The following is a 23266-nucleotide window of genomic DNA, read 5'->3' as shown; positions in this document are numbered from 1 at the left end:
TAGACTCTTAATCCACCTGAAGACCCTTTGTCACTTGAAACAAAGTTTAAAAAAACAAACAACAATATTCCTTACCTTCCGTCGTTCTGTCCCACGTTGTAAATCCATCTGAAAGGGTTAACTAGTTTTACAAGCAGAAGCCTGTTAATGCAGCCGCCCCTGCCTGTAAAAACCCAGGGAATGAATGGATTGGAGGGGAATGACCTGTAGTTACCTTGAGTCGCGGTGATGCGCCCTCTGCTGGATGTCCTCATATGAACTCGAGCGTGGGAACTTTTACCAGGCTCGAGTTCATATGAGGACATCCAGCAGAGGGCGCCTCACCGCGACTCAAGGTAACTACAGGTCACCCTGCTTTCCATTCAGTACCCGGGGTTTTACAGGCAGGAGCGAGTGCATTAGCACAGCTCCTGGCTGTAAAATGATTTAACCCCTTCAGATGGATTTACTTCGTGGGACTTGACCTGAGCGAGGGAAGGTATGAGATATTGTTGTTTTTTTATTTTTCCTTTGTTACAGAACGAGGGTCTTCAGGTGGATTACCAGTATAATAAAATATTACAACAACCTGTCTTTATTTCATTAAAGGACGTTGTAATAATGTGTGTGTGTTTTCTTAACCATTTTGTACTTTTGGATTAATAATGGATAGGTGTCATAATTGACGCCTCTCCATTATTAACCTGGCTTAATGTCACCTTACAATAGCAAGGTGACATTAACCCTTCATTACCCCATATCCCACCGCTACACGGGAGTGGGAAGAGAGGCCAAGTGCCAGAATAGGCGCATCTTCCAGATGTGCCTTTTCTGGGGTGGCTGGGGGCAGATGTTTGTAGCCAGGGCGGGCCAATAACCATGGTCCCTCTCTAGGCTATTAATATCTGCCCCCAGTCACTGGCTTTACCACTCTGGCGGAGAAAATTGCGCGGGAGCCCACGCCAATTTTTTCCGCCATTTAACCCTTTAAATTAATAGCTAGAGCCCCCAAATTTGACACACAGACACTTCTTACATTACTGAAGAGGAATATGTAATAACAGAAGGGATATGAGATGGTTTACTGTATGTAAACCATGTCTCATATCCTGTCGGGTTTGTGAAGGAGATAGGAAAAGCCGGCAATTGAATTAGCGGCTTTTATGCTATCTAGCGCTGCATTAAATATAAATATACATATATAGGTGTCTCACTGACATATATATATATATGTATATATACCTATTCTATGTGTATATATCTACTCTATTCTAACCTGTCAGTATGATTTTACTGTACACCGCGCTGAATTACCAGCTTGATTTTTCTCTTGTGAAATTTCTCATCATGCGCACCATAAACGCAAACGAAACGCAGGAAAAAAAGCATGTAAACACGTACAAACGCGGCGTTTTTTTAACAGCATGCATCAACGCATGCGTCAAAAAAACGCCGCGTTTGTACGCGTTTATATGCGTTTTTTCCACCACTTGCGGATGCGTTTTAAACGCTGCGGATTTAAACGCAAATGTGAAACTAGCCTAAGTGTGTTGATTTTGGTTTATGGTGCCATTTTCCGAGACACCTTACAGTTTTATTTTTCATTTTCTGGAGCTGCATCAGGGCTCGTTTTTGCAAAATGTTTTGATACCAATTTGGGGTACATGCAACGTTTTGATCGATTTTCAATGCATTTTTTTCTTCTTGGGATAGGGTAACCTTACAGGAAAACTGCAATTCTGGAGTTTGAACAGATATATTTTTAATCTTTTTAAAGGACTTGAACCTATGATTGTCCACATGCTTATTCTATATACGGTAATACTTCGGCATTGCAGTCCATGGTGGAAACCTTGGCTGGGCTTCCCAGTAGTACCAAGATGACAGGTCCCCAGCGGCCATGGTATCAGGGCCATATGGGAGCTGGTGTGCACAAGCGCCAGGAACCATGCCATGTACCGCCACTGATGGACTGCAGCATTTAAATGATTAACAGCAGTAATTGGAGCTCAGCTATGGCCGCAGCTATTAGATACAAATTTTGGTTATGTAATATAGCTGTAATGAACTGCGTGCAGATAGTTTAACTCTTTCCCCACCACGTTCACCCCCGCAATCATGTACATGATACTGTGTTAAGGTGATAATAGCATAATAAACTACAATAATTGACTATTCTATAAAATACATTTAGAACAATACATATATGGTGAGCGCCAACATTCATAACCTGAAAGGCAAGAACAATAGCTGAACACAAAACTAAAGGGGCATGTAGACATCTTAATAGGAGGATGGATCCCCCTCCTTAATCGGACCAATCTAATGTATGGATTCCTCTGGTGATGTGACTTCCAAACGTCTATGGGGTTGAAGATTATCCTGGCACACAAGTTGAATCACAAACGTGGAGTGGACCTAGCCCACCATGATACTCCTCCTGACGCTACATGAAGGCAGAGTTGGCAGGCCTCATTTCCATTCTGTTACTGGGAACGTGTACTGACTTTCCGAAGCTGGACGTAAAGCTGAGGTTTAATATCATCATATGACTCCTTTATGTGATGAGGTCAACTAGCTGGACGATCAGTCAGGAAAAATGTGGTCTTAGGATCTCAAGGAACTAAAACTACTTGAATGGCAAATATGAAGAAAAAAAACCCTGAAGTCTTAGCTTTGAATGGACATTTTGATCCTATGCCTCGTGTTTTCACCCTGGCGGACATATATCCTTACCGTTCCCGGCAGATGACCCTTCTCCTGTTTGCCATTCTGTGTGCTGTTACTTTTCAGCTTTCGCTTCTTCTTCACATTCTCCTTGTGTTCCTTCTGTTTGTTCTGCACTTCAATGAGTACAGAGATAAAGCTGTTCTTCACTTCTTTCTCAAACTCCAGCTCATCCCGTAAAGCCAGCTGCTGCACCAGCTCCTCAGAGTAATCCTTAATGGCCATCTCAATTTCCTCCAAAAGATCATTTAACTCTGCCATGGACATCTGCTTCACTTCTGTAGAAAAGAGAAAAAAAAGACACAGCAGTCAGAGAGCAAACACTTCCCACTAGACTGATGTATAACCGCTCAGAACAGGATTTACGAGTAAGATAATGATTACTATTCCATAAAACCAATGCCTTACCTTACAATTTACTCTACCACTCAAACTGTATCTATAGTAAAATGCCAGGAATTCACAGTCTGGAATCACATTATCCGGTAGATCTCACACTAAACCAATGGCTCATGCACAAATCTGTAACACGCATGGGGTCCTGTACAGCAGTGTGTAGGGCTTGACGGATACCCCCCAATGATCGCTTCTGATACCCCCCAATGATCGCTTCTGATACCCCCCAATGATCGCTTCTGATACCCCCACTGATCGCGCCAACCACAGGGCAGTAGAAGTCGGCTCCTGCATGAGCATGCACACAGCAGTGTATGGGTCCAGCAGACATGATATTGGTCTGGATAGCTGTGCATATGGTCTTACAGGGATGAATGCTTTTAACTAATGATAAACTATCTATCTATGCTTTACTTGCCCTTCTCCTGTCCAGTGCAGAATCTCCACCACTGGCTCCTGTTATCACTTATTGTCTGCAGTGCTGACGTCAACACGAGCAGACGCTGCGCTCAGTTACTGGCTTTAGGCTACGTTCACATTTGCGGTGTGCGCCGCAGCGTCGCCGCCGCAACGCACAGCGCAAATGTGAACACATGCACAACGCTGCTTTTTGCGCCGCATGCGTCCTTTTTTCCATTGATTTTGGACGCAGCAAAAATGCAACTTGCTGCGTCCTCTGCGCCCCGACGCGGGCGCCGCAGGGACGCATGCGGCGCAAAAAGCAAGTGCACCGCATGTCCATGCGCCCCCATGTTAAATATAGGGGCGCATGATGCATGCGGCGCCGCTGCGGTGCCCGACACTGCGGCGCTAGCCGCGAATGTGAACGTAGCCTTAGTGATGTTATCGAAACATCAGCACTGCAGACAATAAGACACGGGAGCAGTGCTGGAGACTCCGCATTCAGAGAATTGGTAGATTAACAGCAGAGAAAACAGTGATATGATCAAAATAACAGCAAGCAACCCAGTAAGTGACATTACTGGAATTAGGGTCTCAGCCCGTAAATCATGCTGCTCTCAGATTAGATAGCAGAAACCTGGTGACAGATTCCCTCTAAAAGCTGTGAACCAGCATCTGATACCCATGAGGAACATAACATGTCACACAATACAGTAGATCCCTCCAATTTACATCTGTATCTGCATTCTCCGCTCTCTCAGTATTTGGCGAATACTGACAACATGCTTCCACCATATCCAAGTCTAGTGTTTGATCGTTGGAGCCATTTAAAGCCCCATTTATTCGAGTCCAGCTGTTTCTCTTTCACTGTGAGATGCAGGAGGACTGTACATGGCCACATCTCCAGACACTTTCCATTCAAGGGCGGAGAAGCTGCCTGGTGAATAATCTTAAAGTAATTAGAAACTCCTTTCATGTTGGATATTCAGTCATGCCAACCTACACATTAATGAACAGGATTCACTGCATAGGACAAAGGAAGCTGCTCATATATCAGTTATGAAAAATGCATAATCTAATGAGAAAAATGGGCAAAAAAAATAAATTTCTGGGGGTAATTTGAGGCCTATTCACTCTGTGCTGCAAGTTCTGACGGCTCTTGCTCTTCTGATGACCCCGCAGGAGGGAGTTGGGGAACACTGGGATAATCTGCTGATCTGAGCATCAAACTGAGCTCTTATCATGCAGTGCACACTGTGGTCTGTGCGGTTGATTCACAGCCAAAAAAATATATACATAAAAAAAAAAAAAAAAAAATCACAGGAGGAGTTCGATCAAGAATTACATAGAGCATCTATTATGTAATAAGTACTAATAAATGATACAATGACTAAACAAAATGTTACATTTTTACATGGAGCGACTAGTCAAGACCTGCAGGTTCCTATTCTTTGGCAGGTATGTACATCACACTGGGGAAGTGTTCCCATTCTGGATTAACATTATACTACAAGTCTGATCTATAAGGAGGCCAGACCGTACACGAGTGATGAATACATCCTCGGGCTGATAAGGAATCAATAATTACTATGTTCCGACACATCCATCTACTTACTATCCTCATAGCCATTACTGGAGGAAGACTTTTTGAGTGTCTGGATCTCTTGTGAAAGCATCGAGAGGCGATCCGACTGAGACGGAGTGTCATCCTCTTCTGGGTCAGGCGACTCCTGCATCATTTCCTCAATTTCTTCTATAACCTGCCAGGAAAACAGAGATCACAGCTAATGAATTTTGTGTGAGTTTATAAAGGTTCCACAAGTCTTTAATGTGAAGTTACATGGCAAGGAAGACGTATCACACAACCAACACAGAGAGCAAGGTCTTAGGTATTGCTTGAGAAAGTAATGGATGATTCAAAGGGGCACCAAGATGGCGTGATCGGGCCTCCAGGAGCTCCAGGCTACCATGCCAGCAATCCAGCAGCACCCCACAACTGTGTTGGAAGGAACAACCCACTGGATTACAACACTTCAATGACCCAGTCAAGAGTCATTTGTTTCTGATCATACCTTGCCTATATAGTTTCATCAAGTTTTTGTGAGATATGTATTTTTTCAAAAACATTTTGGCAATAAAAAAATAAAATAAAATTGAAATCTTAATTTGGTCAGAGGCATTTTTTTAAGATTCACACTTCCTGTGTTTTCAGGAAGAGTTTTCAGCAGGCCCCTTATCCGCAAAGGCAGGATTAGAAAGACAGGCAAAACCTCTATATACAGCTGATAAACGATCCATAAACCGTAACTGACGATGTCACACATGATCCTGCCGCCCCTTCCTACAGTGACCTTTGCACCTGCTCATTAGGTGCTTCTTTATAAAAGATGGGGTCGTGGTCTGACCCTTGTGGCTAAAGTGCATGCATCTGGGGATCAGAAAGGTTATTGTGAGGTCACAGGGGAGAGGATGGGGGTATGGGGTGTAAGTGGGTGCTCTGTCCCCGCATGGACCAGGGATCATCCCACTGCTGCCACTATAATGTGGAGACATGGGGGGGGAGGTCAGCTGGCGCACTGGTCCACTAGCCAAAACCGCCTGAACGCCCGCTCTCCTTTCCCCATGGGCGTAATACTACTCAAGACAACACAAGGGGAGGGTACAGTGCCCGACAGAAGCTGGGCGCCCCTGCTGGGGATAGTCAGCCTGGAAGCCCCAAAATTGCAGCTGCTCTAATCCCGGCGAGCCAGCAGAAGGGTGAGACTCTAATGTGCGCCATCTTGGGTATCTGCTGGGACTGTTCTATAGGTTATTTGTTGGTGGTTCAATAAATTATTGCCACGCTGCTTTACCCTTGCCCTGTGTTGTCTGAGAAGTGTTATGCCCACATTAAAAGGAGAGCGGGCGATCAGTGGGATGATCCTTGGTCCATGCGATTTCGAGCCAGTGGACGAGAGCACCCACTGACCCCCCGTGTCCTCACAGCTATGTTCACACGCAACGTTATTTTTTGCTTGTGAAACATGGAGTCCAAATTACAGATTACATATGCGGTTTGTCAACAGTACAGAAAAACACCACAAAAAACAAACACGTTTTTACTTTTTGTACTCTCCCATTAGTGTGTACGGGTGATACACCAATGAAAAACTGCTGAAAGAATTGACAAACCGACAGTGCAAGAAAACACAAATCACCACTGTGGCTTTTTTTTTTCTTTTTCAGTGCTGGAGTGGCGCTTTAATCCAAAAGGTCCCTGCCCCTACGCTTATACTCACCCTCTGGCATCTTCCCCTTTTTTCAGTGACCCCCCCCCACCCCCCTGTGGCACCATCTTATATCATATATAGGCCCTATATGGAGAGGTTTCTTCATGATATATCAAACAAGGGGGTCACACTAGGCCATGTTCACACTCCATGGATCTGCTGAAAATTTCACAAGAGGATGCCGATCAATGGTGCCGTGAATTGGCACAAAGCCCAGCTCCATTGCTGCTCAATGGGTTAATCCTCCGCTTTGTCACGCCGAATGCGATGGAACAATTCCAAGAACCCCATTCACATGCAGCGAATGTATGGGAATCTGGCACCACATTAATACACTGAAACCAATATTGTAATGCCCATTTGCTCTGCAGGAGGGCACACCAAAAATCAGCTTAGGACGTGGTCATTAGCATAAATCAGACATTTCAAATTGCACAATCCTCCACATGTCAGTGATTACACGCCGGGTCAGAACCTAAAGCGATCGATCGTATGAATGTAATAAGAAGATTGTACCCCACTGTGGACCCCTCTATTATTCTAAAAAGAGCTACTGTCCCTCTACAAGACCCTTTATTTGCAGGTTATACTTTTATCGAGAAGAAGTAATGGAAGTGTGAACAGGGTGTTCTTCCATAAAGCCGGGTAATAGGAGATCCTTACTCACCTGCTCGGCGGTGAAGAGCGGCTCGTCGTTTATGCAGGACACGATTATTGAATGCATGTCCAGCTGTTCCCTCAGCTCCTCGTCATCAGACAGGTCAAGGTTTAAGTTACTGTCCACCTGAAATGAGAAAATACAGTCAGTGATTAACTTCTCGATCTAGAATTTAAAAAAAACAAACAAAAAAAAAACTAGAATGAAATAGAGTATAAGAAAATAAAAGGATTGAGAAACCTGCCACAACATTTCATGGGAGACTTTCTGCAGCTCCTCAAAACCCCATTGATTTGCCAGAATGTGAGAAAGTGGCTCAGTGGTTAGCATTTATTCTGATCCTCTTATTTTCCATTTGTCCTGTTAGGCTTTCAGTCTGGTCTTGTTAAAGGGACTCTGTCACCTGAATTTGGAGGGAACAATTTTCAGCCATAGGGGTGGGGTTTTCGGGTGTTTGATTCACCCTTTCCTTACCGCTGGCTGTATGCTGGCCGCAATATTGGATTGAAGTTCATTCTCTGTCCTCCATAGTACACGCCTGCACAAGGCAATCTTGCCTTACGCAGGCGTGTACTCCGGGGGACAGAAAATGAACTTCAATCCAATATTGCAGCCAGCGGGTAAGGAAAGGGTGAATCAAAAACCCGAAAACCCCGCCCCTATGGCTGAAAATTGTTCCCTCCAAATTCAGGTGACAGAGTCCCTTTAATAGTCCACAGATGTTAGTCATCGCCAAGTGGACCATGGGGAACATCCTGGTATGTCTAATAATGACTTCTATAGGCGAGTATTGTGGCCTTGCTCTAGGGAGCAAAATGATGTCCTCCATTATCTACACCCAATGGTGGGGTGAGACAATAGTCAGTAATTAGGAGATCGCCTGAATATTTAACAAATAGTTGTCACCCATCCTCCTTACCAAGGGGGTGCATCCACACACAGTGATGTAACAAATGGGAAGATCCAGTTATCAATTTATACATTTCTAGGAGGAACAACAGAGGAAGTCAAAGAAAAAATGCTCCAGAATGGCTTTCTCATACGGAGACATGACAGATTCTTTTTAAACATGGCTAGTCCCATGGCTATCATTAGGATATGCCATCACTTGATGATTGGGAACCCCCTGAAACTTTGGAATTATGGTCCATCTGTGAAGTTCTCTGCCACATGCTGCCCAGAAAAAAAAAAACTGATGGGTATTTAGCACTTAAAGGGAATCTGTTACCAGGATTTTGCCACCTAACGGGAGAGCAGTATAATGTGGAGACAGAGACCCCCGATTCCGGGTATGTATCACTTACTGGGCTGCTTAGGGTAGTTTTGATAAAATCACTGTTTTCTCAGCAGGAGATTATCACTGGAGGCCTAGTAACCCTGCTGCTTATTCATGAGCTCTGTATAACCCCGCCCCCAGCTTTCTATGTACATGGGCAGAACGCAGCCAGTGGTGTGGGGGGCTCAAGTGCTCAGCAGTCATTTTTCAGTTCCCATAATCGTAACACAGGTGTGAATGGAGGCCAATAACGCCTACTATTTATATATGGCATCTATTCCCACCAGTCACTGCCAATGAGGGGCACTCAGTGACTAGACGCTCTGTAACCACCGGTCTACTGTGCGGCCTGTTAACCCCTACAACTGTCTACAACTGCATTTACAGCCGTTACTCACACATCAGTTCTACTTCCCTGATTCAGGAGGACGCTCGCTTTAGCCAGCCGCCTTCAGTGGTGATAGAAGGGAACGCTGGCTGCATACAGAACACCTCGGCTCAGGGTCATTGCTCTTCTCGATGTGGATTTTAAACAGGACCATTTGTGAATGTTCCCAGTGACATCTGTATTCGGAGGGGACAGATGACCTATTTACGGTTAGAGGACTATTTTTTACACTAATTCAGTTTAGCGTCGATAAACGCCCCGAGTGTCCTGTGCTGACAGCTAATGGGGCATGTTCTGAAATGCACAAACCCACACACTACTCCTAGTCACAATACACTGTACGCGTGTCGGCTCCCACGCTCAGAACACACGATCTGCTCACATACCCCAGGTCTGCAGGATACAACTGAAGGGAATCTAATCAGCAGGTTTTTTGTCATTTAATCTGGAAGCAGCATCGTATAGGGCAAGAGAGTGCGATCTCAGGGATGTAACACTTATTAGGCTGTGTGCTGTAGTGTCAGGTTTTATCAGCAGGAGATTACCACTGCCTGACTAGGTCTCAAGTGCAGGCCAGTCCAGCTATTCTATGCAACCCCGCCCCCATCACTGATTGGTAGCTTGCTGACAAGGCACAGTGCACACAGGAAGCCACCAATCAGTGGTGGGGGCGGGGTTATACAGAGCTCAGTATTCTTACAAGTGCGACATCTACAGCAGAGAAAACAGGGATTCTATTAAAACTGAATCAAATAGCCTAGTAAGTGACATCACTGGAGTCAGGCTCTCTACCCCTACATTATGCTGCTCTCAAATTACAAGGCCAAAGCCAAGACGACGCACAAGCTATGTGAGAGATTGGTCAGAGCTATTGAGTGCACTGAAGAAATGACTGGTGTGTAACTGGGGAGCAGTCGCAGCAGTCTGAGGAACCGCTAGTAAGTGATGATTTTGCCTGGTGGTCTTGTGTTAACTTTGCACTATGCTGGTGACAAGGCTAGGTCAGCGTGGGGTCAGGATCCCACCTCTGGTTACATCCAGAGAGCATATAAGGCAGGGCTTTCATGCTGGCCTGAGGGCAGACACAAAGACAGTACAGACAAGCAGAAGAATCTGGACCATAGTGATAACCACCTGTGCCATAACTGACCAGCATGTGGGGGCAAGTATCCGATATAAAGGGGTCTCACCACAGGGCATGGCAGCTATGTCACAGGACCTGTTGAAATGCAGACAGCGTGAAAAAGCTGTCACCCCACGAAGTGTTCCACCATTCTCTTGATGAAGCTTCTATAATATGAAATTAAGGAATGTCTTACTTGGAGGGCGAGTGCCACCTTTTTTCTCATTCTGGACAGTTATTTAAAACTTTTTTCTGGTGTGCACCGATGTTTTCATGCAGGCTGATGAGGTAAATTGCAGTGGCAAGAAACGGGATCTGGTGCCAGTAGGTTTTCTTGTCTTGCAGTATATATAGAACAGACACTGCTGCAAAGGGGTGAGAGGTATGGGGCCTGCACCTCTGTTGCTGTTGTCCAAGTTTCGTTAAAGGGGTAGTCTACTACTAGGACAACCCTTTCTTGATCAAAATGTTTGGCCCTCAAAATAATAAAGCCTATACTCACGTCCCGTGCCTGCACCGTTTCCACGGTGGCAGCACTCGCTCTCCCTAGGGCTCCCGTGCGGTGTTGTGATACGTGGCGCCAGTGCCCAATCAGAACTGGCGTCACTGTCCCTGCCTTCAGACAGCTCGAACATGAGGAGGAAATCTGGGCAGCAGCTGATCGCAGACTTCCTCTTCCTACTCAATTTGACAGGAAGTGGGGACAGTGACAGTGATTTGGCCATTATGTCTATGTTAAAGGGACGAAATTGTGGCCTACGGGCAGCACCAAGCCCATGCCCGCTATCCATCCACATCCTCGGGATGCAGACAGCGGTGAATACATTGGTGGAGGACGGGGCCGCTGGAGTGTAGGATAGTAGATTCGATGACGTTATTCTGTGGTATCTGTTGTACAGAGTGTAAGTGCCTCGGAGACCAGAGGAATAAACGTGAAATGCGTTGCGAACAATAAAACATGAAAATGATCAATGTAAATCAAAATTAATAACTCACGGAGGTCTGAATTTGGAATGATGCTCAAAATCAAAGTGGAAGATCAAATCACGGGCTGATCCAACGTCAATGGAAATGCCTCAAGACAAGGAAATGATGCTCAGTAGTGTGTGTGGCCTCCACATGCCTGTAGGACCTCCCTACAACACCTAGGCATGCACCTGATGAGGCGGCAGATGCTCTGAGGATATCCTCCCAGACCTGGATTAAAGAATCATTCAACTCCTGGACAGTCGGTGGTGCAATGTGGTGTTGGCGAATGAAACGAGACATGATGTGCCAGATGTGATCGATAGCATTCAGGGCTGTGCAGCCCTCTTAAGAAATTACTGACCCACTGCCAAATTGGTCACGCTGGAGGATGTTGCAGGCAGCAGAACGTTCTCCATGGCGACTCCAGACTCTGTCACATCTGTCATATCTCCGCAGTGTGACCCTGCTCTCATCTGTGAAGGGCACGGGGCGAGAGTTTGCCATGTATGTCAGGCAATCTCCTCAAGTTTTGTGGCTGTCTAACAGCCGTGGGTTTCGAGCATGTCACTCGAGAACCCACGATATTCGGTGCATACCAAAGCACCCTCGGCAATCTTGAATAACGAGCACTTGCGCTCATCACTACTGACAGCTCCTTTGCTTTGGGAGGGGGGGGGGTCACACACAAAAATATCTGTTAGTCCAGCAAGAGAAGGCAGCAAGGTGGGGAAGAAATCTGAAGAGACAGAGGCTTGGTAAGAGCTCTGTTATACCCAAAACAATTCAGCCTCATTTTAATATTGATGAGGGTCTGTCATAACCCATGTCGTGTGTCTGTATTCTCATATCATAGAGGAAGGTAATTTTGTAGAGAAGGGAATGCATTAAATGATGAAGTCACCGACCCCATGTTTCCCCCTCACCCGTGATTGCCCATTTTCATATTGGTGAACGTGTGAAAACCATAAGTGGTCATCTCACACCCCGGAGAAAGGCTAGGAATGTGTTATTTCTATGGATGGCTTCTTAGCAAGAGGTCACAGTGTTCTAGACACTGAAGCATTATAAAATCTACCACATGTTCATTAATCCACATACGAGATCCATAACGCTGGGAGCAAATTAGGACCGAATCCAATCAGAGGAAAGGGGAGAAGACAATAAAACTGCTTCCTGGCAGATGACTAAAGAAAAGACCAATAGACAAATTTACGCATATTCATGAACGTTCCACAATTTCTTTTTTGGACCTAGAATTGACAAGGCAGTCCTAATCAATTGAATTCAACACGAACTTACATTAAGCCCATTGCAGGAAACACGATCCTTCACGCAAATAGCAGCCACCCAAAGCACACTGTGAAACCTATCCCCGTGGGGGAGTTCACAAGACTGAAACGCAACTGCGCACTCAAAAGTGATTGGATGAGATCTTGCAAGAGATTTAACAAACGGGGATATCCCAATTGGATATTGAGCATTAAATATAGTCTCCAAAAAAGAACAAAGTGATCTCATTTCGTCTGAGGTTTGTCACGTTAGAAATAATATCACTAAAAATGACATTGTTGACAAACCATTTGTGTGCCTGCAATATAGCCCCCAGTTTAATGCAATTAAAAATATCACTATCAAAGCGATACCGATTTTGTATGAAGATCCCATTCTCACTAAAAGTTTTACAAAAAGGATGTAACATTGTAGCCAGGAGGGCGCCCACATTGCGGAATATTTTATCGCCGAGTACTTTTATTTCTCAAACAACAAGACACCTGGCTCAAATGTAAGGGTTGTTACAAATGTAATGTTACTAATTGCACGACATGCAAACAAATGGTTACTACTAAATTTTTTAATGATCACAAGAACAGCAATACATTTACAATTCAAGATTTTATTAATTGTAATACGCGATATGTGATATACAAAATAGATTGCATTACATGCAATAAAGCTTATATTGGCTGTACCATCAGGAAGCTGAAAAACCGCATTTCTGAACATTTATATGATATTTCTCACAATGGAAACAACAACCGTAACATTTCATCTGCAGCCAAACATTTTATTGAGCATCATTTCCGGGATATTGATTCTTTGAGGATTACGGGCATAGAAAAAATAATAAAACCTATTCGTGGTGGGGATATACATAGAACTTTATTAACACGTGAGGCCTATTGGATCTTTAATTTGGGTACGAGATTTCCTGACGGTTTAAACAAGAGGAATGAGTTAATGTTTCATTAATAGATCAAATGGTTATGGTGCAACATGTTTATATTTTATATAATTTTCTTACATTTTACGTATATTTTCGTGTGCATTTTCTCTGATTTTTTTGGTTATTTTGTTATGTTCTTAGTTAATAGGACCTTTCCGTTCTGACATCTCATTGGCACTGAGGTCTTTTTATACTAAATGTGTTACATGGTAGATCAGCTTTGACAAAGACCGCTGTGTCGGTCGAAACGCGTAGCTTGCCTCGCATGTGATATGGTGAGGTCTCAGGAGCACCTTGTATTTTAAACATGTTCTAATAAAATTTTCTATTTTATTCGGAAGAAGCTGGAACATTTTCCCCCTTTTTTCTATTGTGCTTTATCACGTCTCATCAGGACGGCGTTCTGGGCCTCTTCATAGGATCGGTGAGCTGGCTTTTTTCTTACTTGTCTTATAAAGAAAGCCCTAAAATCACAGCACTAAATACAGCATGAATATACACATAAGCTAGAATAATACACAGTATATACAGAGGGATGTAAAAGTTTGGGCACCCCTGGTCATTTAAGCTTCAACTTGCTTAACTGTTCACAATAACAGTCATTTTGATCTCTCACAGGCCAACATGACATTTCTTTTGTATTTTTCCAGGAAACAAATGTTTAATCTTTTACATTTCAAAGAGTACAAAAAGGAAAATGGGCAGATGCCAAAATTTGAGCACCCTTGGAGATTTGTGGCTCAGAAAACTTGGACCAAGTTTCAGACCTTAAATAGCCTGTGATGGTTATAGCTTGTTCACCATCATTGTTGGAAAGGCTAGGTGATGCAAATTTTCAAGCTTTAGAAAAACCCAGTCTCCTCTAACCTTGTGCCAAAAAACAGCAGCCATGGATTCTTCTAAGCAGCTTCCTAGGAGTCCGAAAATGAAAATGGTGGAGGCCCACAAAGCAGGAGAAGGCTATAAGAAGATAGCAACGCGTTTTCAAGTTGCCCTTTCCTCAGTTTGAAATGTAATTAAGAAATGGCAGTTACCAGGAACAGAGGAGATCAAGATAAGGTCTGGAAGATCAAGAAAAATTTCAGTGAGAGCTGCTCAAAGGCAAATGAGAATGCCCGCTTGACTGCAAAAGACCTTGAGAAAGACATAGCAGACTCTGAACAGTAGAACAATGTACCACAACTCCAGAGACACCCGCACAAATATGGCCTCCATGGAAGTCATCAGTGGAAAACCTCTGGTGTCCTCACCATAACAGAAGTATGCCCAAGAACATCTAAACAAGCCTGGTGCACTTTAGAAGCAATTCCTGTGGAACGATGAGGTTAAAATACAACTCCAAAAGGTATGTGTGGAGAAAAAAAAGGGCACAAAATTTCAGGAAAACCTGTCATCAGAAAAAACACCGTTAACCTACAGGTTAACAGTTTTATTACACTGCCCGGTGCCTGCACGTAGCTGAATGAAACAGGGAGAAAATGAAAATAAAATGTTTTCTCCCTGCCAGCATTTTGTATTCAGTCATGGGGGCGTGTAGAGCCAGTATCAGTCAGGGACAGGGGCGCGGTTACAGCTGTACCTGAACCTGCGGCGCCCCATACTGGCCAATTACTGAACGTATTATTTTTCCATTTGTAAAAAAAAAATTACATTTGCAATGCTAAATACAGACAGCGCATGAAATGACACACAGATGGCCTCTGTGTGCTGAATGTGTTTTTCACAGACCCATTGACTTGTATTGGCCTTTTTCATACATGCTGCTGTAAAAAACAAACAAAGTAAAAAAAAAAACAAAAACAAAAAAACACGTACACGCAACATTGACATCTGAATGAGGCCTAAGTAAAAAAAACAACTCAAACCCTAAAAAATATCTATCTATATCCATCTATTACACACACATATATATATCCAACTAGGGGTATGCAGGAGAGATGATTTAATATTTATTGGGCTTTTGATCACTGTGACAGGGTCTATCACAGTGATCAAAAGGGTACCAATAAGAAAAATCCCTGTTGTGGGCGCACTGCACTCACCATTTTTCCTCATGAGGAGGTGGTGGATGACCGGGGGATGGTGCAGGAGGGCTTGGGAACATCATTTCTCTCCTGTGACAGGTTATATCCTTTCAGAAGAGTGAAATTATTTTAATAGCGGATCATCTTTTTGTTTTTTTCATGTGACTGTCATTATTTATTAAATGACGACAATCATGTGATTAAGGACCGGAAATATGGCCCTGATTGTGTTCTCCAGGGTCTCAGCTACCCCTGGCCGTTACGGGGTTACTCCAGTGTTCAACTCTATTCTATAAATCCCATGGACAGGTCGTGTTTTCAGGACTTCCGTAGGTTTGCTCAGGTGAGAATTTCATTATCTGTGCAATACTAAGGAAATCCTGAGAACACGATGTGTTGGTGGGCTTTATAAACGAGACTTGAGAAAAAGGGATTTAAAGAACAATTTAACCCTTTAAAGACTGCCAATACACATTAAAACTGACAGGATACACTACATAACAAAAAAATGTGTTCCCAAAAATGTGCTGATCTAAATTAGACATGTGGGAAATATTATTTATTAACTATTTGGTGTGAAACATCTCTGTGATTAAAGGGCATAAAAATGAAAAAAGTTTGAAAATTGCAAAATTTATGACAAATTGCTCTTTTTTCCTCCTCCTTGCCGGCAGTTTTCTGTCTGAGACAGAGCACGGGATTCACTGGATGATGACGTCATCCAGCTGGTCTGCCAGACAGGAAGCATAACGCTCGCGAATATTCATTTTGCTTTAGCAGCGGGGACAGGATCCTGTTTCCAGCTGCTGCTACGATGGCACAGGGTGGGCCCCCTTGACTCAGGGGCCCCATAGCCACTGGCTGGGGGCCCCTGGAGCAGTGGGGGCCCTAGGCAGCTGCTGGCCAGTATGCCAGCAGGTGTCAGTGCCTGGGCCCAAAGGAAAATCCCTGCAGGTGTCAGTGCCTGGGCCCACAGGAGAATCCTCCGGTTCTCCGGTGGGCCAGTCTGAGCCTGGGCACAGTGCCGAAACGGGTGGCCTTGCTTTTTTTTTTTAAATCGGCGACTCATCACCAAACTATGGTGGATTTTTAATCACAAAATGGAACAACATTACATTTTTATACACGACTTCCCTATTGGACGTTTTTCTGCCCTCTTCCTCTGAAGATTATCCCAGTTGCGTATCTGGAATTTCTGTGCTGGGGAAATACTGGCAAGAAAACGCTCTCCTTCATTAGTTAAAAAGCAAGTACATAAAAACCATAAGAATAATTCAGGAAGAACGTCATCTGTTAGCATCACAACAAAAATGAGCAATCCTAAGATGTCACTGTCAGACAGTCGTCTGTGCTTTACTAGAGGGCAGTGAAAAGTTCTTCCATGGAATAGATCACCCAACCACACCAGGCAGACAGTGCGACATGGGCACTCAAAATAAACATTTTATTTGTCATTGCATTAAAGAGGTATTTCCATCTCTCCAAGATCCTTTCCCAATATATAGAAGGTATAATGGCTAATACCTCCAATTAGTGTAGCATAGTTCTTCTGATTCGCTATGTCGCTTATCCCATGTGCAGGGAATTGTAGTAGCTTAGGTAGCCATGGCTACAACTACTCATACAGTGACCATTAGTTTTTAGTGGTCGTAACCTTGGCTACCTAAGCTACTGCAATGCCCTGCACATAGAGTAAGCGACATAGCAAATCAGAAGAACTATACTACATTTCTAATTGGAGGCATTAGCCATTATACCTTCTATAAATTGGGAAAGGATCTTGGAGACGGGACAACCCCTTGAGTTCTCATTAAGATATAGATAAGAAAAATTCCTACTGACCATTCTCTTCGTGTAAGTCGGGGTTCATGTATACTAGCCTTGGCGCCCAATATTATTCAACAGAGATCAGACATAGGTGTCATATAGGAAGCTCTTTAGAAATCTGCATGGTTTGGTTCGGCAGCATTTAGGCAGGCAATGATACATTATTTTATACCTAAAACGACTAGGAGAATGAAAAGACATTTCACAATCAAAACCCCGTATTTCTCTGAGCTTCCAAAAGTGATCTTGGTCAAGATAGGACACTGAAGTTATCAGGAGGTACTCACCGCTTTCTCCAAAAGGTTAAGCGTTGGTAAGTGCAAGGTTCTGGTGTGAGACGTCTTCCAGTCCACGGCCATTACATTGCCATAGTTGTCCGTTAATGCATTCCAAATTCTTTAAAGAAAAAAAAGAAGAATGTTATTATAATGATATGTAACATTTCCCTCTTCGGTCCAAACCCACTGTAATTCCAGGGGTGACAGTGTGCAGCTTTTGCTTCCAGCAGATGACAGGCATTTTTGTGTAACCGTTTCAATGCAGGCTTTTACTTTCCCCCAAATACAAAATGTTCTAGAGTTTGATGAGAAATCTGATTGCCGGGAACCACCCCCCCAAAAGAACTGGGTCATGGATCCCCCAATCCCTACAAAGGATGATGTGTTGCCAACCAACATTTCTTGGCGCTCAATGACAAATACTTTATTCTTTTGCTTGCCATATGATTGCAGGGCCCGTTTACACTGTGCAGTGATCAGGATGGAAAGTTCAGGTGATCACTGCTCCACATAAATGGGAATTCAATGAGCGAGGAAGGAAGAGAAGCTAAGCGCATATGGTTATGTGATGGCCACTATAGACAACATTTTCACATTGCATATTTTATTTATTGCTAGGATTCGAAATGCTGAATTGCTTGATGAAAATTGTTGCTGGCTCCAAGGTATGTACATAGGAAGAGATCTGTGAGGTGGTGAGAAGCCGGACAGGACGGTGTCGGACTAGTCAGTCTCTCCTTACAGTCCAAGGAGAGAGAGCGAGAAGAGAGAAGAAGGAAGAAGAGAGAAGAGAGAGAGATGACGGTCAGCTACGGATCCTGCGTCCATAGGTTTCCATTATAGCTGACGACGGACAGTGCAGGATGCGTCGCTGACCGATTTTCCGATGTGCAGAAAAAACGTTCCTCTGAACATTTTCTCCGCACGACAGACCCAGTGCACGACGGATGAAACGGATGGCCATCCATCACAATCTGTCGCTAATACAAGTCTATGGGAAAACGCAGGATCCTGAATGCTAAAAAAAAAATAAAAATCAACGGATTGTGAAGGAAGCTGAAAAACGCAAGTGTGAAAGTAGCCTAAGGCTACTTTCACACTAGCGTCATTTGCAATACGTTGCAATGCGTCGTTCAGGAGAAAAAACGCATCCTGCAAAGTTGTCTGCAGGATGCGTTTTTTCCCCATAGACCAACATTACCGACGCATTGCGACGTATTGCCACCGTCGTGTTTTGGCGGACCGCCGCCACAAAAAAACGTTACATGTAACTTTTTTTGTGCGTCGAGTCCACCATTTTCGACTGCGCATGCATGGCTGAAACTCCGCCCCCACCTCCCCGGACCTTGCAATGGGGCAGCGGAAGCGTCGGGCATTTCTTTCACAGCATGCGACGCACTGCGACGGGCCCGTACCGATGCTAGTGTGAAAGCAGCCTAACTTGTAACAATGAGAAATGTGACAATGTATCAGTACATCTCAGCGGAGGGCAGCGCTGTGGCTGGGAATAATCACTGCAAACAATTTGCTGAAGTCAGCACAGCAGAGAAATAATTACATTACAAGGAGCCAACAGACGACACTCAGCAATCCTGACTAATGAGCCGCCGCAGCCAGGATGCAGCACATGGCACCTGTCACTGGCTGGGAAGCAAGGGGTTAACGTATATACTCCAAGCTACAAGCTCAAAGCAGGATAAAAAAAATCAGACGGGGGTCCCAAGACGTGTTCACATCATCCCCGCCACCATGAAGGGCTGCCCGGGTATACGGACATTTAGAGTCTGCAGAATATTAATTGGGCCTCTCTCTTCCATCCCATTGCAGGGTGGTGCAGCCCCTCGAGCAGGCCACAAAGCCCCTTTATGTTACAAGTGGCTGTTAAACTGAAACAAAAAAGTAATCTAAATTAAAAATGTCAAAGCCCCCAGTGAGCAGTGGGGAAGTGTCACATTTACACAGTAAGGGTATGAGTCCACGGTCCGTAATGACGGCGCTTTGGACGGAGCAGAAACCCCGCTCCACCCAAAGTGCTGCCCCCTTCTGTACGCGCAGAGATTCCGGATGTGTTTATTGCACACATCCGGATCGCCACACCCCATACATAGGACCCTGTTATTTGTCTTTAGGAGACAGAGCGTCGCCCCAAGGTAAATAGACATGCTGCGTTCTAAAAAGATGCGCCACAAACGCATGGACGCCGGGTGCATGTTTGCGCGCATAGTGGAGACAGGATTTCATAAAATCCCCTCCACTATGCTGTAACATCTGGACGCTGCGGGTTGAACGCTGTGGCTGTACACAGCGCTCAATCCGCAGCTAATCCGGATGTAATCCGGCCCGTGGACACATACCCTAACTTAGAGAAAATGTGCTATAAGCATTCAGCAGGAAAAACTGCTGAGGGCTCTCAGACTTTGAACAATGTCTTCTGATGGCTTTGAGAAACAATCGTCTTATGCACACGTTGCAGATTTCCTGCAGATCTACAGCTTTTTTTTCCGCGCAGAAACGCTGCAGATCTGCAAGTGATTTATAGTACAATGTAAATAAATGGCAAAAAAAAATGCTGTTCTAATGGTGCGGATAATTCTGCACGGAAAACGCAACAAATTCAAAAAAGGACCATGTCACTTCTCTGTGCAGATCTGCTGCGTTTCTGCTCCCATGACATAATAGAAATCTGCAGGAGTAAAAAAAAAAAAAAAAGAAGAAGAAATCTGCACAAAAATCTGCAACGTGTGCACATACCAAAAAAAGGAGCAGATTCTGACCTGCGTTTTCTGCCTAGAAATGCAGAATCTGCACAGAAAATTCCACAGTCAAATCTGCATCGTGTGCACATTCTCATCAGTAATGTCTAGTGTGCTCTGCTTATACAGAACTTAGTTCATTTTCTATTATAGCTATACCTCAGAACGTCAACAAGGGAAAATCACAGTCTTCGGAGATGTATATAGATTGCCAATGCCATCGCTATGCTTACCTGGCGCGCATGCGCGCTGCTTCTTCCCTCACATCCTTGAGTCTCTGAAGACACGTGTTCATGTCCCAGCTTCAGAGAGAATTAAATTACGGTACCTATATCTAATGGGTAATTAGACTTGGCTGTGGTTAAATTCTTGTTAATTAGAATATTGTAGCATTTTACCTCTAAGGCTGCCGTCACACTAGCAGTATTTGGTCAGTATTTTACCTCAGTATTTGTAAGGCAAAACCAGGAGTGGAACAATTAGAGGAAAAGTATAATAGAAACATATGCACCACTTCTGCATGTATCACCCACTCCTGGTTTTGGCTTACAAATACTGAGGTAAAATACTGACCAAATACTGACCGTGTGACGGCAGCCCAACGCTTTTTTTAGGTTGTATTTATTTTGGCATCTTGAATTAATTTGTTAAAGGGAACCTGTCAGGTCCCCCATGCCCCCAGAACCTCCAGTACTTGTGTCTACCTAAGAACCCTGCCTAACATACATTAAACACACAAACAGATCTTTAGAAAAAGTATATATGTAAATCAAACCTTTGACTTGTCCAAGGGGCGTTGGGTGTCCCCCAAACTAGTCGGCCCACTTAACATGTTCTCATTAATATGTACCTTACAAGCGTCATCACCAGTGCTATGCTGTACGCGTCCAGGGTTCAGAGAGGCACACTGCGCATGATCAGAAGTTTTCTGCACTTGGGATCATGCCTTGTGCGCCTCTCTGAACCCTGGATGCATACAGCCGGCTTCAGAGGATCAATGTAGTGAGGGAAAGCAGTGCGCATGCGCGAGGCAAGCATGGCACTGGTGATGACTAGTGATGAGCGAATATACTCGTTACTCGAGATTTCTCGAGCACGCTCAGGGGTCCTCCGAGTATTCTTTAGTGCTCAGAGATATGGTTTTTATTGCCGCAGCTGAATGATTTACATCTGTTAGCCAGCATAAGTACATGTGGGGATTCCTTAGCAACCAGGCAACCCCCACATGTACTTATGCTGGTTAACAGAGGTAAATCATTCAGCTGCAGCAATAAAAACTAAATCTCCGAGCACTAAAGAATACTCGGGAGGACCCCCGAGCATGCTCGAGAAATCTCGAGTAACGAGTATATTCGCTCATCACTAGTGATGATGACGCTTGTAGGGTACGTTATCGTGCTCATAGGGGCGTGATAACATGTTAAGTGGGCTGACTAGTTTGGGGACACCAACGCCCCTTGGACTAGTCAAAGGTTTGATATACATATAAACTTTTTCTAAAGATCTGTTTGTATGTTTAATGTATGTTAGGCAGGGTACTTAGGTAGACAAGTACTGGTGGTTCTCGGGGGCATGGGGGACCTGACAGGTTCCCTTTAACAAATTAATTCAAGACGCCAAAATAAAATACACCCTAATGAAAGTGTTAGAGGTAAAATACTACAATATTCTTATTAACAATAATTTAACCACAGCCAAGTCTAATTACTCATTAGACATAGGTAATTTAATTCTGTCAGCAATAGCACCCCATGGAAGAGAAATGTCACAAGACCTGAGAAAGAAAATTATTTCTTTACATGAGAAATGTGAAGATCAGCAAATTTTACTTATCGGCCAGAATACTGTAACAGAAGTGATACAAAAATAAAGACAGAACTGCAACCATCTCAAAGAGAAAAGGAATGTAGTCAGCTTACCGGTCTTAGATGAAATCCCCAGACCTGCCAACGGCCAGCACGGTTCGGGGTGAGCACCCACAGCAAATGAAGACAAAAAGAGAAATGATCCAGCTGGAGGTGGAGGCAGTTCAGACTTTGTGAGACTTTATTAGACAACTAAAGCGATCATGAGTAAGACTTCATAGTTGAAACGCGTTGATCCTCCTCACTGGTGTGCCAGGTGTTTGCTATGTAAAGATTTTTCTTTTTGAAGAACTATTTATCGCTTTAGTTGTCTAATAAAGTCTCACAAAGTCTGAACTGCCTCTACCTCCAGCTGGATCATTTCTCTTTTTGTCTTCATCTCAAAGAGACGTCCAGGACAACCACAGAGGTTACCACTTAAACTAAAGAGTCTTCTGATGAGAAAGGTTAAATAAAATTGACATGCTAGTTCAAAGAAGATGGCTAAAAAAAAAAAAAAAGAAGAAAGCCAAACTGGGGTGAGTGCATCCCATGACACAATATGGCATACGCTGCAGAAGAATGACATGTATGGGTGCTGTCCATGAAGGAAAACTCTCCAAATACCCATGCACAAAAATGCAAGGGCCCATGCTGAAAAATGTGAAGGCTACTGGGACTCTATACTCTGATATACAGTTAGATAGATATTGTGGCATCTCTAAATAAAGTTGAAAAACAACCTGCTTCCTGGAAACTCCCGGTAACGGAGCAGTAGACCTTTGACCTTATCAACTATGTTGTCAATTTTTTATGTGCCATTAAAGAGCTGTGATTTATCAGTGAAAGACATAGACAGAACAAGCATATAAATAATGGCAGTATGAATGAAGCCTTATACGAGGTCCAGACTGTTATATTTTACTAGCTATTGAACCCGTTCTACGCCCGGGTGGCGAGCATTTATATTGGTATATGGTCTCCATCCTGGTATGTGCTGCTCCCATCTTGCTCTCCCATCCTGTCATGTGCTGCTCCACCGTGTCATGTGCTGCTCCATCCTGCATCCCCATCCTGTCATGTGCTGCTCCACCGTGTCATGTGCTGCTCCATCCTGCATCCCCATCCT

The 23266-nt window shown here is 44.0% G+C and overlaps 1 protein-coding gene across 3 annotated transcripts in view; it reads right to left on the bottom strand.

The window, feature by feature from the left end:
- FEZ2 (fasciculation and elongation protein zeta 2) overlaps positions 1 to 23266 on the bottom strand; it is a 74130-nt gene that overhangs the window by 15635 nt on the left and 35229 nt on the right. For all 3 annotated transcript variants that reach the window (XM_077282919.1, XM_077282918.1, XM_077282920.1), the window contains exons 2-5: positions 17550 to 17658; positions 7441 to 7557; positions 5120 to 5264; positions 2716 to 2984 (exon numbers count right to left, since the gene is read on the bottom strand). In XM_077282919.1, the coding sequence (XP_077139034.1) occupies positions 2716 to 2984; positions 5120 to 5264; positions 7441 to 7557; positions 17550 to 17658 (640 nt within the window). The remainder of the gene's footprint in view (positions 1 to 2715; positions 2985 to 5119; positions 5265 to 7440; positions 7558 to 17549; positions 17659 to 23266) is intronic.

This window comes from Ranitomeya variabilis, chromosome 2 (genome assembly GCF_051348905.1).
Source record: "Ranitomeya variabilis isolate aRanVar5 chromosome 2, aRanVar5.hap1, whole genome shotgun sequence".
Lineage (NCBI taxonomy): Eukaryota > Metazoa > Chordata > Amphibia > Anura > Dendrobatidae > Ranitomeya > Ranitomeya variabilis.
The sequence above is the reverse complement of the archived record's forward strand: the minus strand, read 5'-3'. Positions and strand labels throughout refer to the sequence as shown.